Consider the following 21,916-nt stretch of genomic DNA (forward strand, 5'->3'; position numbering starts at 1 on the left):
AAAACATGGAAGGTGGGCTTTGTCATTCCTTATATTTCTAATGTGAAAAACCAAAGCAGAAATAAACAAGATCACTATACCAGCAGCAGGAGTTAATCAGAGCCATACCCATCACTGTTGAGGTCCACAACAGCAACATCATAGCCAAAAGAGGAGGCCAGCCCTTCTCCTTCAAACATGTGCTCCAAGGAAAGTGCTCTCTGATTTTTTTCTTTCTTTAGTAAAACTACTGCTCCGCTGTGGTTCGCCCTTGGGGCTCCAGACACAAAAGTCATCTCATCTTGGGAGACAATTCCTTTACCAGAGTCCAAAGAGAAACCTTTAACAGAGAAAGAAATAAAGTATAAATTAACTAAGTAACAACTTGCATCTTAATATGAAAAAATAAACGTTTCCCCACCTATATTAAAGTGGTATATGGAATATAAGTTTTGTCTAAAACACAGTGGGCTATGGTTGGGAATTCTCCATTTCTGTTTGCACTGGTGGATGTGTATTTGCAAGTCAACACTTTTTTACATTCTTACAAACACTCCTCCATACATTACAGTTAGTGTTTCCCCACAAAACACAGTACTTCATTGCTCACTTGGACCTGCTTTTCACAGATCCCAAACACAGGATATATACAGCTTAGACACAATTACAGCTTTACCACTTCAATATAGCTTGAGTACTTCACCTCTGGCAAAATTATCAGAAAACCTCCTAAGTAAAGTCAGTATTGTTCTATTACAAGCATGCAAATTGTTCTGTACAAGCATTCTCATATGAATGATGTATGCAGTATTTGAGAATCAGCTTACACAGTAATGGTGAAATGGGCAATTTTAGTTAATGCAGCCCTAAAAATGACATGTCCAAATTAACTTAGTCTTACAATCCATTTTAAAATATGAAAAACCAAGTTAAAAGACTATACTGCATATACCCATATAGCCAGTGAAGGCTGAAGTAGAAAAATGCCCACTTTGCAAGGAAGGAAGATACCAGCCAGATGGGAGTCTCCCTCTGAAACACTTCATCACTACTGTGGAAATTCTCAATTACAGCAATTCACAATGAGACAGTTTCAGAAAAAACTGAGGGAGTCCTAGCTGCGGGAAAGATGAGAAGGTTCAGAGAAATGCATGACAAATCAGCATTTCTCTCAAGCCTTGTTACTCTGCTGACTCCCCTTTATCTGAATCCCTGTTTTTTTCATGCTTTACTTATATTTTATATGAGAGGGGATAGAGGTGAGAGGATCATGACAAAGGTCTGGAGATTATGTCTGACCAGATGCTGCCACTTCAAGTGGTCACAAACCTAAGTAGCTATTCATCATTACATCCACTGACTTGTCCACCTGTATGCTGGGAGGCAATGTTTTGTACACAAACTGATCTGGATGAGTATCAGATACAGCTGTCAAAAATAGAAGACCTATAAATATGAGTGAAAGATTGAAGAGAAAAAAAATAGTAGTTAAGCAAAGCACCTATAACCACATTTGCTTAAGGCCTAAACAGACAGAACAGTAATGCCTGGGATGAGCTGGTTTGCCTGGAAGTGGTTCTGATTATTACAAATCAAGGCAGCATCCACATTTAGGAGATAAATGCATTGGTTACGCAACGGGAAAAAGATTCTATGACTGTTCACAGCAAAAGGCATCAGCCTCCACAGCGCTCCTCAATTCTTATTCCACCAGAAGACGCTATCAGCTTGTCTAATCTAAGCTCTTAGGATGATTTTTCTAGTTAGCTTTACACCCGGTAATTACAGCTGATATTTAACAGAAGTTTATGTTCTCTTTCTCCTAACATATATGTAGCTCTAAGTTTGCTCTCTTCTTGACTTGCTTTTTTATTTTTTACATTAGCAATGCCCTTCCCATCTATTCAGCTTTCCATCACTCACACAGAAATTCCAGTCTCAGGTTACCAAAACTCTGTTTGTTGCACATGCCAAAAGCAGTGGATCAACACACCACAGAAATCTGCACTGGAACAGAAGGATTCTTTACACATAATGCCTTTCCAAAAATGCAGCATAGCCTTTTCAGTGTATCTCCCTGGTGTACAGAAAGGTCACTGGCCTAAGGACATATTCTTGCTTTCTTGACTGCACAAAGAGCAAGAGATGCACCTCCTGCAACACACACATCAGTAAAATATAAACAGTACTTATATTATGGCATTTTAAAGGTCTATTAAAAGCCACTGGAGTTTTAAAAGCATAAAGAATAGAAGAATTGCACTTACCTACCAGGAGAGAAAATCTACAGCCTTAACAGTTACATCCAGAAACTCTAATTTTGATAAACTTTCTGATACTACATAGCAGAGAGTGTGCAACTAAGGACTACAGACTCATTCGTTGTACTGACCCATCACAGTGATTATAATCACTCCTGGAGATTCCATAGGCCCTTGGCACAGCTCTTGAATCTCACATTACAACAGCAGCTCTTCTAGGTGCCTCAGCAGTCTCATCTTACACTTAAAACTGGCTCATAAATGTGGAGGGAGGCTGTGAATTATCCCAAAGAGTTAACATGTTACAGGGTCCACAATGGAACATCTGCTCCCACTTCAGATCATCACACCAGGCTGGCATCACAAATGTTTAAGAGACCTAAAGAGATTTACCACATGTACTTAATCCTACCTAAGTAACTGTTAGCTGGAACAGGAACTAGATTCTTATCCTGGCGGCTCTCATCGCCAACTTCGTAAGGCCCATCATCAAAGATACCCAGATCATAAAATGTCTGATTCTTTTGCTCTGCACGAACCACCCCTGAAAAAATGAAATGATAAAATAAAAGCAAACAAATGATAAGTGAGAAAAATAACAAATAAATGTTCCCAACTTATATTAATTATGATGAATGACACAGTGGCTGCTGTTAAAATGGGACAAACACAGAACAGTGCACTGGGTTAGTGTTTTGTCTCTGTGTGCCAGAAGCTCACGCTGTTATACAAAGAAGTCATACAATGATCTGGAAAACATGGGATACTAAGGAAATTCCCAAAAACCCCCATTGAACTGGTTTGGTCATAAACCACCCTCATCCTGTATTTCTTAGCCTTATAAAGCTTCTCTTAAAAAGGAGGTAAGTACACGGGAATTTTTTAAAAATTACATTTCATTTTGACAAACACCAGCATTATACTTAGTATTTAAGAAGAACAAAGCTATTGTTCAATAAAAAGTGTGCTTCCCTTTTATCAATTGGCATAATTAAGGTTTTGGCAAGCACAAACATGTTTTTCCATTACACAGAAGAGTACTCTTAGGACTGTACTAGCACTTCTCAGCAATTAAAGTAAAATGGTGTCTGCACTCAGTATGCTGTTTCAGGTCAGTCAGATTTTGTTGACAGATACATGGAATATTACATTTTCACTAAAGTACACCTTGTGCCAGAGCTTAACACACTGATTTTGCACGGTTCTTACACCAGGCACAGGTGTACGAGGTGGAAAAATGCAGTGCTTGGAGGATCAGATGTTCTCAAGAGGAAAGTATTTACAGCTGTTGGTGTAATGAAGTGTGATGGGAAAAATCACTTCTAGAGACTGAACTGGGCATATAAATGCTTCTGAATATAAACTAACAAAGAATATCCAGGCTTTTTTCCCCTTACGTTTTGGACGATCTCCTAGATGACACAGAGTACTTGGCTCTTAGATTATCCATGAAATTTTACATGGACATTCATGGATTTAGATATGAATATATGTAGTATTGCTGTTACCTTCCTGCAACCCTTCAATATTTATTTTGGAATGTACTGGTTTCCACAAACTTCACAAAGAATAAAGGAGAGAATATTGCAGAATAAACAAAGAGTTCAGCAGCTACCTAACATTTGCTCAAATGCAGAAAAAGAGCTGGTCAAGTAACTCATACAAATTTAGTAGTTTGTTCCTGTATGGAAGTGTCCAAGTAAGCCCTCAATCCCACTGTAAGATTAAGACTAATAAAGGGAAAATCTGCTGTACATATGTGCAAAGTTCCATTATTCATAAATATACACAAAGATATTTAAAGAAATTTCAGTAAATGTTGATACAGAAGCATAGCATTTTGTAAAAACAGGGTAAAATCATTACATCTCTATTATCTCCTCTCCCCTTAAGAAACAATTAAAACTCTGGATTCAACCTTTGAGAGCAATCTCAGAGGAAATGGGAAGGGTAGGCAGGAAGGAAGCCAAGTCATACCTTTCCAGTTGTAAGTGCCTGGGGCACCAAACACAATATAATGATAGTCTCTAGTAAAAGTAGCAGCAACACCTTGCTGACAGGAACCAAACTTCTCATGGCCTCTTAAACGACCATCACAAAAACTCCACACTCCATTATCCATATCATCCTTAATAGTGAGGTCCTGGCTCAGCACATAGCACCTTCCAATGATATCCCGGGTTTCCTGCACTGTGTTTACATACTGCCTTTTCTCATAGCGATGTGCGCACGTCTGCAAGACAGAAGAAACAAAGCGTGATGTGTCTGTGTGTCCTACACGGGTCAGCCCAGAAGGCAGCGCTCACGGAGCAGTGCAGCCCCTCCTGCTAGCAAGGCACCCTGCAGACACACCCAACTGCAGAACGCCATGTTTCCTACAGGCAACACGTGGGAAGGGTTGGGCACCTACAGATACAAGGCAAAGCAGTCTGCTTCATGGTCAAGGAAGGCCACAGGGTTAAATCCCTAAAGCCCTTCCTGATACTAAATCCCTCTCTTTCAGGAAGTAAGGAGAAAACCACCCTCTCTCTCAAAGAAAGAAGTGGCTGTTTCCCAACAGCTCTCAAAGGACTGACACACCCATGCAGGACACAAGAAGCTGGTTCAACTACCATCTACCCAAGACTATTCAGAACTTGCCCCTTACAGAAAAGTGCCACTAAGCAGAGGCTGAAAGCTTCTCCAGTGGAGGGGAGGGAAGTTGCTCCTACTTCCCCTGTTGGATGTTCCACTTAGAGGGTAAATGTCACTGGGGCAGACAGGGACAAGCAAAGTTTGTTTGTCTCAGCTGACAAACCTTTTCTATGGTTCCTATCAAGGCCTACATGTTATGCAAACACCCAGCTGCTCCACATTAGAGCACTGCAATACTGTCCTGCTGCAGTGACCTCCAGGCTGCTCACACCTCATCTGAGAAGTGCATTCCCCACTTACCACAAAAAGACAAGATAGCATTAGTTGATGACCAATTATTCAGTGAACAGGACTGTTTCCCTGTGTTCCTTCCCACTCTGGGTTCTGAGGCAGACCAAAGCCAGTTATTACTGCCTCTAAATGCTTAAATAACCAGATTCACATCCTGAAGACACCTGCCCCCAGGTTTGGAAGCAGTGACATTAACCTCCAATTAGATGAGGAAGCTTCACTGCACACCTGTTTTATGATGTATCCGGTATCCTGCAGCACTACTAGAGGTTTTTATTTAACTGAGAATGTTCCTTTTTAAACTCTGTCTCTCATAACTCCCAAAAATGTTTTCTGTTTAATATAAAATAAAAAGTATAAATGTATTGTATAAAATAAAGAATAGCACGTAGTCTTACTGCAGTGCAATCTAGTGCAGTGCAATGACCACATTAATTCACAGGATCCACTCAGTGGAAGTCCCTGATAAAAGCTAAAGTGAGGCTCATCCTCTTGGAAAACAGGCTGGTGATAACCTGCTACTTCTACAGCCTTATACACCAGTCTTCCCTATTTCTGCAGCTAGTAGTGGTTAAAAGAAAAAATGTGTATGTGACCAAAAAAGAGTGTACCCCTTGAAAACAAACTGTCCATCCTAGATGGTTAAAAAGGTTATAAAGACAAGCTAACTCATAGAACAATAATTTAAAGCTCTTACAACCTCAAATGCCTTATTTTGCTAAGGAGACATTTAAGTCCTTACCTACAAGAAATCAAAGGAGTAAACTTAGGCAAGTTCCCTTTCAGCAAGCTGCACAGAAACACAGACCATACAGAACATGGACTGGAGACCCCAGACGCTTTTGCAAGTTAGTCCTTTAGCACTTACCACCACATTTCCTCCTGGCCCCTGACTCTGGACAGTTACACCCATCCATTGGTCTTCTTTACTCTCCATCTTTGGGTCAGCTGCAAAGTATCATAAAACAGCTTGAAATATTAACAGTTCACTACATTTTCTTTTTTCTGGTTTGTTTTGGTTTTTTGTTTGTTTTTTCTTGAAGCCCATGTCAGGGGAGACTCTTCATACAGAACTTCATACAGACAGTCTGCAGGTGGCGGTGTCCGTACATGTTATCACTAACAGCTTCCATTTTATTAAACTTCTAGCCTATTACTTCATGTTACATCAATTTTAAAAACAGTAAGAATCTACCAAGATTTAAGCATCTCATAGGAACTTAGCAATTAAGCTACAACTTACTGTGATGCAAAAAGTAGTTATGTATAAATCTCTAGAAGAAACTGTCTGATACACTGCCTCAGGAAAGGACATCAAACAAGAACAATCAGTCAACTGTTTCAATTCAAAACAAAAGCACTGAAAAACTTACTCTCCTCATCAAATTTGACACGCAGGCAATTTGTATTTGGAGATGCAATGTCACAGCTGTACAGCCCTCCTGTTCTGTTGGCTTGTTGGGCTGGAAAGGCCTTTTCCCGAGGAGCTCCAACCAGCAATCTGCAGGGAAAACAAAGTAATTTAAAGGAATATGTAGAAGGAATATTAGAAAAGAGAAAGGCAACAGAATCAGGAAGTGTTTTCACCATGTTACTAGAGGTTTGACATGTCAACATTTGAAGGTGGATGAAAAACTACACCACAGCACTGCTCTTTTAAAAAGAGGAAAAGTGGGAGAGGGGGAGGAGAGAAGCTGTATAGCAGTAATGCAGATTACAATTATTAGACCTGCAAGCCAATACCTGTATTGTTATTCCTGTTATTGTTGCAATATTCACTGAGAGTGGTTGATAAAAAGTAGCTGTCTGGCAGTTTTGGGAAAATCACCTTTTTATCAGGGCATCAAATGGGGTATTTTTTGCCTTACTAGAAGAATGTACCATTTACACTTGAAAAATCAAAATTCTATTATAAAAGCCAGGTTACTTAATTTAAAAATAAAAAGTGTGCACAGAACTCCAGAAGTATGACATGAACCAGGCATCAGTGTGAATTTCAGCATGACTGCAGTAATACAAATGAATCAGCTCATATACTGAGCTGTACTACGTGCTCAGCAGAGTCCTTCCAGATAGAGGACACATTCCAGTCATTACTCTGTGGCTACTTACTCTGCTGTGATTTAATAAAAGAATTTTAATCAAGTTTGAGCTCATTATGCCAAAACCAGGTTAGCTTTTTCTGCAGCTATGCATGCTCCATTTTAGCTTTCTCATTGGCAAGCAAAACCTCTTTCTGCAGGTCAGAGGTAGGGGTAGAGTGAGGGGATGCTCTTCCAGCTATCACCATCTCCTTATGGTGGCAGATGAAACACAGACACTTAAAACCTAGGAACTTTTCCTCTGCAAATGAAGAGTAACAAAAACAAAGTCTTAATTTCTCTTTACCCATGCTCACAGTATGATTCATTTTACTTACTGGGACTTCTCCCTGAAGGTCTGTGGACATGGTCTACTGTAACTACTTTCAATTAGGTTTGAATGTCCAAAATCATCTTCCAGAATGCATATTCAGATAACAAAATAACGCCCAAATGTGAAGAATGCAGAGTGGGAGATGAAAACCCAAGACACTCCAACACACAGACAATTTTATTGATTTTTCCATCCCCATGGTAGGTTTGCCTTGTTACTCTACAGAAAACAGAAGCTCAGCCATACAGTATACTGAATATAAACATCTCTGAGCATCAGTTCCTGTCAGAGACTTAGCTCTTTATTATTTGAGTTATGATGACTTAGTATCTAATATTTACCATGAGTCCAATGTCAGAGAAAAGCAGACAATTGCTATTCCTCATGCAAATTAAAGAAACAGATGATTCTAATTGTTAACTTGAATCCTGATTTTCCCCACACATCTTGTTCAATACATACTATAACCTAACTGGGTTTTTCCTGGGCCAATCAGACTGCACAGGTGTTAATCTACAGAAATGTAACATAATAAACCATTAATATAATTTCATTTAAAATAAGCATCTATCAAGTGACAGTGTTGGGGGAAAAAAATCTGAATTCTCTCAAACCCTGGCATAAAACTACAATGTTTTTAGCTCTAGTTGTAATTAAAGCATGTGTTTTCCAATTTCAAACTGAAATTCTGATTTTTAACCAAATGAATCAGTCCAGTTGCTCTATCGATTAGAATTATTTTAATTATTGATTTCTCTTAATTACTTCTTGAAGGTACGTGATAATAACTCCCACTGCCAATTATGAGCATCAGCTGACTTAGAGGAACAGATTTGCTCCCTTACAGCCATATAAGATTCATAGCCAAGTGTAAGATAATCCCCTAAGATTAGAGCTCCAGGACTGGTGTACGATGTTGTACCTAAGTGCCCTTACTGAGAGGCAGGCTCAGGGGGTGCTGCCTGCCCTGCAGACACCAGTGACCCCGGCTGTACCTGTGTGTGTGAGAGCAGCTGTAACACACCAGGGACTGCCGGCCCCTGCTCTCCAGACAGGGAGCAGCGGAGCAGCACATCCCTCCATGGAACCCTAGGGCACAGCTACACCCGCCATACCTCACTGTGCTGTTACATTACACCCGAACACAACAGATGAGGCAAGAAAAGCTCCGTTTCACCACTTATGCCAAGTACTACTCAAGTCTCAGAAAAGGTATCAAGACATCTTACTGACTTTATCTGCATCTGGAGCAGACCTTTAGGTAAGTGTGTGTAGAAAACATGCTTCATAAGCCCACATATCTCCAAGAAGCAGAAGAAGGTGAGAACTCACTGCCCACACTCAGGTAGGCACCGTGTAACTCCAGGTCCGACTCCAGATACACAAACAGTCTATGAACTGTAGGTCTGGCTGCATTTCGAAGAACCAGTCAGATTCTGGAACAGCATCATTTATTGAATGCAACATACAACGTTCCTCTGGACTGAGGGTGAGAGTGCATTAACTGCAGAGGAGCTACATCCAGCACTAACAGTGCCATTGCAATCACAAGCTTAATATCCCAGGTCAACACCCAGCACAGCTGAGGACACAAGGCTTACCAAACAGTGTCCCTACTGTGGGGGGGCCGAGGAGGACAAACCTGTCCGTCTGTCCCTGCAATTTCGCTCAAATTCTCCTGCCCCATTGGATGCAGAAGCAGGGTACTTTTATATCTTGTTCACTGATACCATGCCAAGTGCTGTGGGTGGGACTGCAGCCAAATTTTCCGTTCTTTGTGGGCATATTTGCAGAATATGTCTTGGTAGGAAGTGTACTTGGTTAGCACAAAACATTTCTGGGTATCAGGCAGAAGAAGGAGACCACGTGGCCTACGCCTCGCCTGACATTCCCACCCCCAATGCCACAGCAACACAAACCACAAGCCCTCCAGCTGATTTCCACACCTGCACCTAGAGGCACCATGGCATATTGAGCTTTGCGTTTTCTTCACTACTTTATGCTTTTAACAACCAGCATTCAGCAAGAACAGTTAGGTGAACACTGAGAAGAAAGGGTGTAACTTTATTTAATCCGATATGGCCCAAAAGAGTCATTAAAGTCCAAAGTAAAATACATGAGCTTTCCATTTCAACACATACTACAGAATATTAAGCAGTAGGGTGCAGATTTTAAAACCCTCCCTGCTTTAATTGGTAATTCTTGAAATGTTTAGTAGGTAGCCCTGGCTCCTTCTCAGCTAATGAAAACAACAGTAAGAACTGGGAGTGGTTTCTGCTCACAGCTATTTGAACTCCCTCCAATACTGCTCATGAAACTATCTTGGTTGCTTCCAAAAGGAAAGTCAAAGTTAAGATGTGAAAACCATCTCAAAAGAAATCCAGAAATCATCCAACCTCCTGGAAGTATTCCCTCACTCCACAGCAAAATTCCTTTCTTCACTTACAGCCTGGAACTGTCCAAGAGTAACATATGATTTTCGCAACATACTTCAGAGAAGAAAAATTATTACCAATTCATTACAGTTCTATTTTGGAAAAAACTCTCAAAAGAAATCAAGTAAAAGGAAGGTGAAGATCTTCAATGTTTTTTGAGAGTAAATATCCTGTTCATCAAAGTAAGGGGCTCCCACTGTGTAAATTATATTTTGATTTAAACAAATACAAAAAATACCACAGTCTGCACCGAACTCAGATACTCTGCTATCTCCCAAAGTTTTCTTCATTCCTTAAATTCTTTCCTTTTCCATGGTGTCCTTCTACCCAAACAAGGCACCACATCTTTGCCAGCCTTTCTTTAAAAGTAAAAGCAAACACACTCGTAGTGCCTGCTCTGAGCCTTAACAGACTGGAGTAGAAATCATGAAAGTGTTTCCTGGGTAAGAAACCATTAACCACTTCCACATAGAGGTGAAATTAAGTAGTCGCTGGTCTAAGTAATTTCCAATTTTGCAGGCTCCACTGAGCACAAGTTTCAAATGGAATATTGCTGTTCTCGGGCAACAATGCTGCCACTGCAGACTTTGCACTTCATTATGTTTTCAGAAAGATCCCACAAGGGGGGCAAATTTGGAAAGTGACAAAGCTAAATGCCATGAAATGGCTCACCCTTGACTGGACAGTTAAAGACTTCTACATCCTTTCTCTCTCCCACTTCCAGTGCCCTCTTGGGAAAGAGTTTCACTAGATTAAGCAAAATGAAGAAAATAGAGCCACTAGCTCTAACTCAATTTAAATTTTACTACAAAATCACCAGTCACAAGTCATCTATCAAATGTTTAAAACCTCCAGGCAGAGGTTGCCCTGATCACAATCTGGGCATCTACAGCCCTCAACCTGAGCTGTATTTTCACTCCTCTGCAATGATGTGGTCTCACCTGTTCTTAAAATTAACAAACACAGAAGATGGATGCATTTAACCCCCAAAATATTTCAACCTAACAGAAGTTGGTCAGTGGGACAGCCACTGTGAATATTGGTGGCCCCACCCCTGCTTCATGCTTGGATTTGCCATTCCACAACAGAAACAAGTCACAGGACAAGAGCACCACAGACTAATAAGCACAGAGAGACTCTCCCTTCACACACTGGGCTGCTAACAGGAACTGGAGCTAAACCATGGGCTCCTCCAAAAAAAACCCTCCCCAGCAAAATACAACCAGTAACTGTGTCAGCAGGGAGCTTACCTGTGATGCTTTTCACAGAGACACCCATCATGGTCAGTGTGTTATTAACAGCTATTTTAACTGACTGAATATTCTCCTGATCTGCTACTCCACAGCTACACTTTGGAACTAACAGAGCAAAGCTGTGGCCAAGTATATCATTAATGTACTCTGTTGCCTGGAGGCTTGGCACTTGAAGGATCCCAACTTTCATTTTATTTCTTCAGCCTTTTTTAGGAAACAGATTATGACAGAAGCTAGAAAAAGAAGCCAAAAGCCGCACAAGGACTAGGGCAAGCTAATACAAAGCAAAACTGGAACTACAAAGATACCTGTTGTTCTGGTAAGGCCACTTATTATTGACTTTCTGAAAGTCACATGGAAAAATAAACACTTTCCCATCACAGTCCAGAGCCCAGCCTATCTGGATTTGAAACAGGTTTTGCAGATCTCATTTCCATTGGGACAAAGCATTTTTCTTATTAGAAATGGCACAGTCTGCCCCAAGTTTGTGTTTCAAAATCCAGTTTTCCATTTAGACACCACTCTCTGTCTTTAATTAACAGATACCTCATAGATTTCATACTGTCAAATAACAAGTGCAACCTGTATACTATCTACAGGTTTAATTTCTCCCTTACAATCTATACATTTTTCAGATTTAAAAGGAAGAACACCCGTGACAGGAACAGACCTGACTACAAATTGGTACTGTAAAATATGTATCAGACAGTTTTATAATTAATTTATGATAAACCTACAGGAGAAATAATGTTAAAGGGATTTTCACTCAGGTTTTCTAACATGGCAGTGCCTGGTACTGCATGAAATCTTCTTCAAACAACATGTGGTTTAACTCGAAAGTGACAAGCGCACCATTTCAAGAAACTAACCTGGGAGCCAAAATCCTGGCACTCCTAGCTCAGTCCCTGCCCAGAGTCACCTTGTCTGCACTGGAAGGGCTGAACTACGGGAGTCCCACCACAGCCAGCTGGGCACAACCCAGCCACTCTCCTCTGCAGATGCACCAAGCTGCAGCTCCCAACAGCAGCAGGACAGGCACGCAAGAACAGCTGCAGCAAAGCAGCCGGGGTGAGCCAGCAGCCCCCAGGCACCTACAAGCACAGAGAGGGAGCAGCGTCCGTCCCGCTGTCCCAGCACCGCAGCCCTGCTCTGCTGCCAAGAGCCCCCAGCCGGGCAGCGCCCTCCCGGCCGCTCCGCGCACAACGGGGCCTGCAGAGGCAGCTGCTCTATCGAGGCTGGGCTGCGATCAGTGCCTTGTGGACATGGCTCACTCTACAGGCCTCACCGAAATCAGGAATTACTGTCTCCTGCACTTGGGCTTCTGGCCATTCATGCCATAGAAAACCCCAGAATTCATTTACACTTCTTCACGTTTGCAGGACTTGTCTTTGTATCCCCATGAAACGGCATCCACAAAAAAATTCATGAAAAATTAAAGAAGTATCACATCATATATTAGGTACATGTTTTAGAAAACAAACAAGAAAGCAATAAAAATATGGAAACAGTTGCTCACTTTTTTTTCTTTTTTTCTTGGGGGGGGAGGGGGGACCTGAAAGCAGTGTACCCAGTCAGTATTTGAAGGCACTACTTGTTTGAGAACTAACAACCTTAACAGGCATATACTGTTCACTCAATGTGCCAAAAGCCATTTTAAAAAATTATAGTAGTTCTAATTCAGCACAAAACAAATATTTGGGTTGAAATGTCATTCCTCTATTTCCTTCACAGAATGAAGTACATCAGTTTCATTTATCACCATAATTAAACTATTAAAAGCCATGAAAGAAGTACAGCAAGAGGGATGGACATTTTACTGTAGAATCAATGGGCAATATAATACATTTCTGCAACTAATACAGCCCTGCAGAATTGAAAGAGCAACTGCTCCTCATGCTAACCCAAGCCATAGTTCCTTCACTCATACATCTATATATGAGATTCCCCCCTGCTCCTCCTTTTCCAGACTTACCACCATCTCCCTCTGAATTGTAGGGAGAATACCAGGACAGGTAGAAACCTCCTACACTAGATACACAAGCACATAAATTCTGCCTGATTCAAGGTCTGAACAGAAGTTCATCACATTTACTTACAACACACCAAGCAGCACCCCGGGGGGAAGGGAGCTCACCCACACCAGACCAACACTGGCACCCTGAGCTGAGCTGTGCCCTGCCCAGCTGCCAACCTAAGCCTGTGGACCACAGAGCAGTACCCTGTGGAAGGGGGCTAGGGAACTCTCCATGTGCAGAAAAAGGGTGGACCTTCCTGACAGGTAATCCCTAATAAGAGCTTCAGAGAATGAGTACATGAACAGCCATCACACACACACTTCAACAGCCCGAAGGCACTTGCATGCTAGAGCACAGTTCTAAGTATTCCTTCAGCTTAAAGCTATCATAGCCCTGGGCTAAATGCCTACAATCGGATCCACAGTTCAAGTAACACTTTTCTTCAAGCCATGAGCTTAATGACAAAGGCAGATGTGTCACTGGGTACATGACGCATTATGCCCCCACGCCTTCAAATTAACCGAAAACACAGGCACTCAAGTCACTTGAAAGAACATCACTCCAATAAGGTATTTTCCTAGGAGAAACAGGTCATAGCCTGTGCAGCTGGGATGCTCAAAGAGCCCTTTTTTTATATTTCATGCAGATACTCAACCACTGATCAAACAGATCAGCAGAACTAAATGATGCATTCACAAGAAACTGCTCTTTATACATATCTGTGGAAGAAGAAACCATTACATATCTGTGGAAGAAGAAACCATTATATTTTACTATGAATAGGAATGTTCAAACTGAGAATTTCAACCAGCTTTTAAAACTTAAGAACAAGATTTTTTGCAAAAAAACTTATGTTCGCGACTATGCCAAAAAACCCACTGCAATCTTATACTCTATATATTGCTACTCCTCCACTTGCACACATACCTAATTTTACATGCATCCCCTCATACATACTTCTTTTTTTTGCCACTCCCTACATTCTCACTTGAGCAGAATTTAGAATTAGGTTTTTTTCAGGTATTTTTAACACCCTATGTTCCTGTAAGCTGCAAGTTGTACAAATACTACTGCAGCTATTTCTAGGACTACATCTGATTTGACAACACAAGTTTTCTTCTACTATATGCAGGAACACATCTTGGCTGGGAAGAGAAACTTCCATCTTCAGCAATATTCAAGGACCACACCACACAACTATCAAACATTTCTCTAGCAGAAAAATAAATTGAGTGGATAAAAAGATTACAGGGACTTGCAAAATTACACCAAATTTGTAGTAGCAGCTACAAGAGTTGGCTGTAAAAGAAAAAAATGTACCAAATTTATTTTAGCATCTTTGGCCAAGAAAACATGGTTTTCACTTGAGGGTTTTTCACACTACACAAACATGGATAATTAAAATGGCTTTTCACACACTCTGCTAGACATCACTAACATCTAAGAGCCAGCAGTCTAAACCATTATGCAGCTTCAGCTGCACTGATGACAAAGTGCAAAGCTAACAAATCTTTATCATTCCCTTAGCAGAGTATTGTGAAAGGAGCAGTAAGTAAAGGACACAAAAAATTCAACCTCCCATGATGATGGTGTCCTTGCTATCTGCAACAGCTGCTTGCCACTTTTGACCACTTCCAGGATAAACATGCATTTCCTTCAGACCTTTGACCCACGCATGTGTTGCTGAACAAACAACCCCAGGCAATGCAGGAGTGAGCTGTCTCCAGCATATTTGCAATTCTTTGTTTTTTTAAGATATATTTTATAGACCTACTTTTGAGGAAGGTGACAATGACAGATGAATCATGCAGAGACTAAGCACATACAGCTCCATTTCCAAAAGAATGTCATCTTCACTAAAAAGGAAGTAACATTCACTCTGAGACAACTCTGCTATTCCTATGGACACCAGCTATCAGCAAACTCAACAATGCTGATCATTCCTATCTGCTGCTCTCTATTTCTTAGATCACCTCCAAACACCTTGAAAATAGAAAACAAATGCAAGGAATACAGCTTAAAAGTAGCCTAGAAACTAGCTAGCTGGCAGTGAAATCCAGTGCAGGATCTCTCCGTGTTATCCTGGAGGGACTGGAGTACATTTTTATGCTGTAGATGACATCGTGACAGGGCCCATCCCATAAATCTCTCCTTCTTTTCTCCTTGATTCAGCAGATCTTCTCCCTTCCTAACACAGTCTAATCATCCTCACACACATTAGCTCAACTCCTTGAAGGAAATCTACATTAGGAAATTACGTATTTTAGATGCAGTTCTGTAAGAGGAAACAAGAAAAACAGGCACTCCAGCAAAAGTGATCAATGCATACTAGTGAATGCTCCAAAAAATCCCAATGCAAGAAGCAGCACCTTTTGCCTTTCACTGTTATTTTGGTACAAAAATCTGTCTCAGGTACTTCACAGCAGAATACACACAGCCTGTTGTTTAAGCTAAACCAATATAACTGCACTTTTCCAAAGTAACTGCTATGGAATTCTCAAAATAATCTTAGAAAATGTGATACAATACATTAAACCCAAGGGAAGTGCATTTTAACAAGAATACAATACCTTAGATGCAAGAGCTGCAAAAGGAGCCTTATTAACCTATGGTATAGTTCATTTATTTTTAACATACAGAATGATTCCCTTAAAAATGGAAGCAAAACCTTTTTTTTCCATGTTCATGTTTGTTTTCTAAGCTACATTTTTCTCCCATTACTTTCAAAGCAGTAATGTGGTTATGTATATTGCAATCAAAAATATTTAGTGCTAATAAAGGAATTATTCAATGTTTTCCAGACTATTCTGCATAGTTCTTTCATCAAATATTCGTGTGCTGTTACCTACCCTTGCTAAATACAATGATAAGGTGCTCATTTTCCAGCTAATGTTTCACAGTACAGACCACCATCTGCTCATTCAATAATATGGATTTTTACTTACTTGCTCTTAAAGTGACATTTGCCCAATAGCCTTATCTCAGTCTAGTCCTTTCCACAGAATATGCCCTCAAAATGTGGCATTTTTACAGTTATGGCCAGAATGACTCATCTAGACCCAGGCTGGTTCTGAAATATTTAAACAATTATTTTAAATGCAGTTCTTTCAAAATGAATGTGCTATCTCCAATGAGAATCTTCCAGAATGCATTCCTTATAAAACTTACAGTTGCTCTGGCACATGCAGGTGGAACTTAACAGAGGAAAAAGGAATGGCCTATGCTGACTGATGAACAGCTTACTGCTGTAACATGCCAGGAACCCAATATGCTAATTTCATTTATTTGGTGGAGAAATCATACAGCAACAAATTAGATCAGTAAACATTCTTCTTTGCTTGTTAGGCCTTATGAAAAAAACATTTATGAGAAGCCAACCTACCTGTCTGGCTTCTGCCACCGATAACCAAGAACATAACTCAAAATCAGTACTGGGAAAAAAAGCCAGCCTTCTGCAGTTTGCTCTTCCTGTAACAACTACACACCCTTTACGCAACATAAATTTGTCTCACTTCTTTCACCCATGATATTAGCACAATGGATCTTTCTTGAAAATCTGTCCCTTACCACAACAAGTAAACTCTTCAACTACTCCTCCTTCCACACCTCATTTGATTCTGACCTTTGCCACAGGGCATCTATCTTGAACACAAACTCCTCTACTATCACTAAGAAAGCAAATAAGCATACTAAGCAAGTTATCCAAGAATAGTTTGCATAGACAAGATCAGAGAGACACTCAAGAGAAGAAAATACAAGGAGCAGTGACACAGTAAAATCACAGCCTAATAAAAAAGGAAATTTATTGTAAATGCTTTCTTTTTTAAATTGACAGAAGCACTAACCGAGGACCATCGCTATTAGAGCTTTTAAACCTGAAGGTATAAACATGCATTGTTTTTAATTCAGTTCACCCAAAGTCTGAATTACACTACACCACCTCTGCATGCAGAAATTGTCATCTTCCTCTGCGGAACAGCATCATCCAGCTCTTTGTTGCTGGAGCAAAGCACCTCTGAGCCCAAGCCCCAGAGAACACTAAAGTACTGGCTAAATGCCACAGAGGATGCACTGCAGCAGCGCAGCAATGCCAGCAGACCTGCTGACCTAAGGCAACTTTGTTATGTATTGATATAAAAGCTCACAGTAGAGACATGCAATGTCAGCAAAACCTGTGACAAGTAAAATTTTCAGTAAGACACTGCAATTTTTAGGATTTTATGGCCAGTAATGGTCAGTGTAGTCTTGACATAAAGTGCCTATCCACAGCTTTCAATACAGCTTTTCAGCTGATGGGAGAATCTTGAATGTTAGTAACTACAGTATCTTCCCTTTTAGCCTTACACAATAACAAGAAGCCTACCTGAATTCAGCTCCATACCTCTACTGAAAATATTATCAGAATTACTTGCAAGTAAGTCTTTGTGGGCCCCTTGCAAGGCAGGATAATTTGTGATTCTATCATTCTAAACCACAAATACAAACTGGCTAACGGGTGTTAGGTTCACACTTGGACGGACCTTAAGGGTCTTTTCCAACCCAAATAATTCTAGGATTCTATGATTCTATGAAAGTAATATACAAATTTAGATATTCTTGATGTTTGTGTTTTAATTCAAGATGCTTAAATCATTGTGAATTACAACCAAACCGGAATGGATTTGCTGGACATCTTACATGGAGTATGCATACATACAGACCATATCTCTATATATCCTATAAAATTACATATATGTGACTACATGCACTACATATATAGTGAGTAGCTAGTAATTACATTTTTATTCTAATAGTAATATATTTATAACATACAGTAGCTAATAAATGTATAATCAGTGTAGTCCCCATCTAGAAATGCTGGATACACTCACATTTTCATCACAGGACCACTTACATTTTAACCATGTTTCTCTTATAGCTATGCCCCAGTCTCAGACCCCTCTAAGTTACAAACCTCCTTCCAGTCTGCAGATGAAATGTGCTGCTGTTGTGCCACCACTCCCCTGCGGAACCAGAACTCCCTTTCATCATATTGATAGATTAAAAACAGAACAAACTTACACAGGGCAATAAGCCCAGCTCCTTTAGAGCTCCATCAGCCTTTTCTGTTGCCTGATTCACTGTGCTTAACAATGAACCAGAACCAAACACAAAAATCCAGGGAGACTGCCTTGGTACTTCCAACAAAAATGTTCCTCAACGCACATAAAGTTTGTATTCAGCTGTCTTTCACACCCACACACCATTACTAAAGCTTTTCTCCTCTCTGACAAAGTTTCCAACTCTTCTAACCTGAAGATACTCAAAACCAAAATCTTGTCACTTAAATTTATACTCAGTACCATTTACAACTAATGTCAAAGCAACTGAACAGTCATCTGTTCATAATGCTGAAAGTTAAGTAATTCATTAGCAAACATGGCGCTTGTAGCTAAGACTAATAAATTAATTTGTCATTCAAAGCTAATATGAAATCCACAGTATTCTGTGACTAAGAAAAAAAATGGTCAAAAGCAAATACCATGTTTAATCAAAGGCTATTTCAGCTGTACCTTTATTTGTCACACTTCCTAGACATTCTCCACCCTTATCTTTACAGAGGGTTATTGTAATGATTAACACTGAACAATCCTGTGTGAGGAAGAGGGAACCATTTCACTTAACAAATGCTTAAGTGAGGTAAGAGAAAAATTACACATAATTTCATTTGTTTTACCAAGCCTTGCTCCAAGCCATTAGCTCTTGAATACACTCCATGTATTTTAACTTCTCTCATTTTCTTGTTTTTCCAAAGATGGACTGATCTTGCACATGTCTGTGACAACCTGTTTCTAATTTTGTAAAACTGGAGGGGTAGAAGGGTGCTCAAGCTGACAGGTTTCTTTGAAATAAGGGTTCCTGACAGATAAGATTCCCAGTATCACTTTTAATTTCACTTCAGAATGAATCGGGAGTTGTTGTATTTTTGGCAACTACTTAACAGTGTTCACACTCTAAATGTAACTGAGTTTTGAAATTAGCATCTATTCAGGAAGAAAGGGTAAAATAAATACTTCTATCTGACTAAGAGATAGCTGTACATAAATCCACTTTTGCAGCAGAAGTAAGACAGACCAAAATCCATCTGGGAATGCAGAGGTATTGCACCCCTGAGTCCTGCTGTTACAGGTAACAGGCAGCATGAAGGCATTAGACATAATTGTTTCTCAGCAGAAGACCTCAGTATGACCTCTGCTCCCAGAACTTTGTACCTTCCCCAAGTATCCGGACAGCAGATACCATTTGTTCCATCTATGAAGAATCAATCAGAAATTGCATGAGGTTTCCATGGAAAAGACCACACAAATCCTCTGGTATTAGCTCAACCTAGATCATTTTTAACTGATGTAAAAATGCAGCCTAACATGGAACACTTCTCTTCAAGACTCCCCAACAAACCTCCTGCTTCAGAAGACAGAGCTCACACAAAATGAGCTAAACACAGCTCAGCCCCTAAGAGTTCAGCATGTTTAATGTCTTGTTCTCTTAAAGCCACACACTACTACTCTTACAGACACAAAAATGATGTTCAAAGTGACTACAACATGCCCATTTGACATAAAAGGTTTCATTCCAAGCATACTACCCAGGGTAGCATTCCAATTCCTTATGCTAAAACTCGTGGAGTTGAAAAATGGCCAAGATACCTCATACTCAGAAGCGCATGTCACCATAAAACGCAGTTTGTCTAGTCTGGTTTTGTCTCTAATAGAGACCCTTGCTTCTCATGAAAGCCTGGATTCAGAAAGCCATGTCAAGGCAGATAGCATCTGGCTCTGCTCTTTCCCCACATTGGACTGCCTGAGGAAGCACTTACTAGACATACAATACAGAACTTTCATGCCAATAATCTCTGAGGCATTTCAGCCAAATAGTACATACCAGCTTGAATACTGTGACTGTCCTTGTGTTTCTGCTGTTTCTTTCTTCTCAGTAATTGGCTGTCTGCATATTCCTACACACTCATTCTGCCAGGACTGACAATACAACAGGAGACTAACAAGCTTCAGGCACTGCTTTCTGGGTAGTACTAAAATGAGACCTGTGCAAGCGTAATCCTGTCAAGAACTAAGACAAAGGCCTCTGGAAAGGAGCTCAGAGATTTGCATTTCATTCTTCAGGATGCTATGGGTCATTTTATCTGCTAGATGGAAGATGAAACATGGGTGTATGTGATTTATACTCCTCCACACACTGTAATTTTTATGAAATCACACAAGAATGCAAGTCTGAGCAAAATGAGCCCACAGGATTTTTCAATTTACCACCTAACTTTACAAAGAATATTATTTCTTTCCAGCTTCCTCCTCCCGTTAACTCTATATGGATAATGAGCGTATCTTGCCTTGAATTAAAACTAAATATTTGAGGAGGGGGCATTTATTTAACAACAATACTTTATGCTCACACTCCATCCAGCACTACTGGATAGGGTGGGGTCCAGCACTGCTCCGCTTTGGACACAAAGCAGCAAGGATGCTGAAGATGTACACAGGAACCTTATTTTGCCTTCGTAATTTCCCAAAAGAAGTTTCATGCATATACCACTAGCCCCGACTTATTTTTCCTAACTTCTTTGTATCACCTCTCATCTGCACTCCCGGGCAGGGTTCTGTCTTGAACAGCAGACCCTGAGTTACCGAGGGCGGGTATGCCCAGGGAGCCCAAACCCGAGATGCTGGGCAGGCTCCGGCGGCGCAGATCCGCGCTGCCCCGGGCTGCAGCCTGCCGGCGCAGGACAGCGCTGCGGCGGGAAGGGCTCCCAGCGGCGGCTGTCGCTCGCTTCTCCTTTCCAGCCCCGGTTCCCCGCAGGTCCCCGGGCCGCGGGACCGGCCCCTCGCCCGGCCGCACGTCCCCGCCGCTCGGCGCTGCCCCGGCTCCGCAGCGCCCCGCGGCAGGTGCTGCCCCATCCCTCCGAAGGCCCCCGGCGGCCCGGCCCAGCTCCCGCCGCCGGCCGGACACCCTGCGAGGGCTGCCGACCCCGGCCCGCCGCCAGGGGAAGTCTCCCGGCGGGGGAAGGTAGGAGGGTCCCGGCGGGCGGCCCGGGACGGGGCTGGGCGGGGCGCGGTGCACTTACAGCCGTTTCTCCTGCGGCTGCAGCTGCCGGTGCATGGCCAGGGAGAAGCCGAAGAGGCTGCCCGTCTCCCCGCTCCAGCTGATCACGTTGTCCGTGTCCAGGTTGAAGGCGCCGGCCAGCCCCGGCAGGAGGGGCAGGTAGAGAACGAGCAGGGCCGCCATCCGCTCTCGCCCGGCACTGGAACCTGCTGCCAGCGCCATCGCCGCTCCCCGCGCTGAACGCGCCCGTCCTGCCCCGCCGGCTCCGCGCCGGGCCCGCCCCGCCCCGCCCTCCGTGGGTGCCCGGCCCCCGGCACAGCACAAAATGTCCCCGGGCTGGGCCCCTTCCCCTGGGAGGGGCAGCCGAGGGCTTGGCCCCGCCCGTGAGTCGCCCATCACCTCCCGGGGCCCCCAGGGGGCTCCCCGCCTGCTGCGTCCCCGCTTTTGTATGTCTTTGCCCTTCGCGACACAAAATGAAGCCGTAGCGAGGGGCGGGTCACGGCCGCAGGTGAGGACCGGGCCGTAGCCCGCGCGCACCG

The 21,916-nt window shown here is 41.9% G+C and overlaps 1 protein-coding gene across 4 annotated transcripts in view; it reads right to left on the bottom strand.

Annotated features, from left to right (window-relative positions):
* ITGA6 (integrin subunit alpha 6) overlaps positions 1-21,615 on the bottom strand; it is a 38,425-nt gene extending 16,810 nt beyond the window's left edge. Inside the window, exons 1-7 of one of the 4 annotated variants that reach the window (XM_066553680.1) lie at positions 21,400-21,613; positions 6,539-6,666; positions 6,034-6,113; positions 4,218-4,473; positions 2,653-2,784; positions 1,309-1,425; positions 109-319 (exon numbers count right to left, since the gene is read on the bottom strand). In XM_066553680.1, the coding sequence (XP_066409777.1) occupies positions 109-319; positions 1,309-1,425; positions 2,653-2,784; positions 4,218-4,473; positions 6,034-6,113; positions 6,539-6,666; positions 21,400-21,599 (1,124 nt within the window). In that variant the 5' untranslated portion in view covers positions 21,600-21,613. Of the gene's footprint in view, positions 1-108; positions 320-1,308; positions 1,426-2,652; positions 2,785-4,217; positions 4,474-6,033; positions 6,114-6,538; positions 6,667-21,399 lie in introns of all 4 variants that reach the window. The other 3 variants (XM_066553679.1, XM_066553676.1, XM_066553677.1) reach the window with 3 other exon arrangements.
* Positions 21,616-21,916: the final 301 nt, after the last annotated feature.

Source organism: Molothrus aeneus, chromosome 7 (assembly GCF_037042795.1).
Source record: "Molothrus aeneus isolate 106 chromosome 7, BPBGC_Maene_1.0, whole genome shotgun sequence".
Taxonomy (NCBI): Eukaryota; Metazoa; Chordata; class Aves; order Passeriformes; family Icteridae; genus Molothrus; species Molothrus aeneus.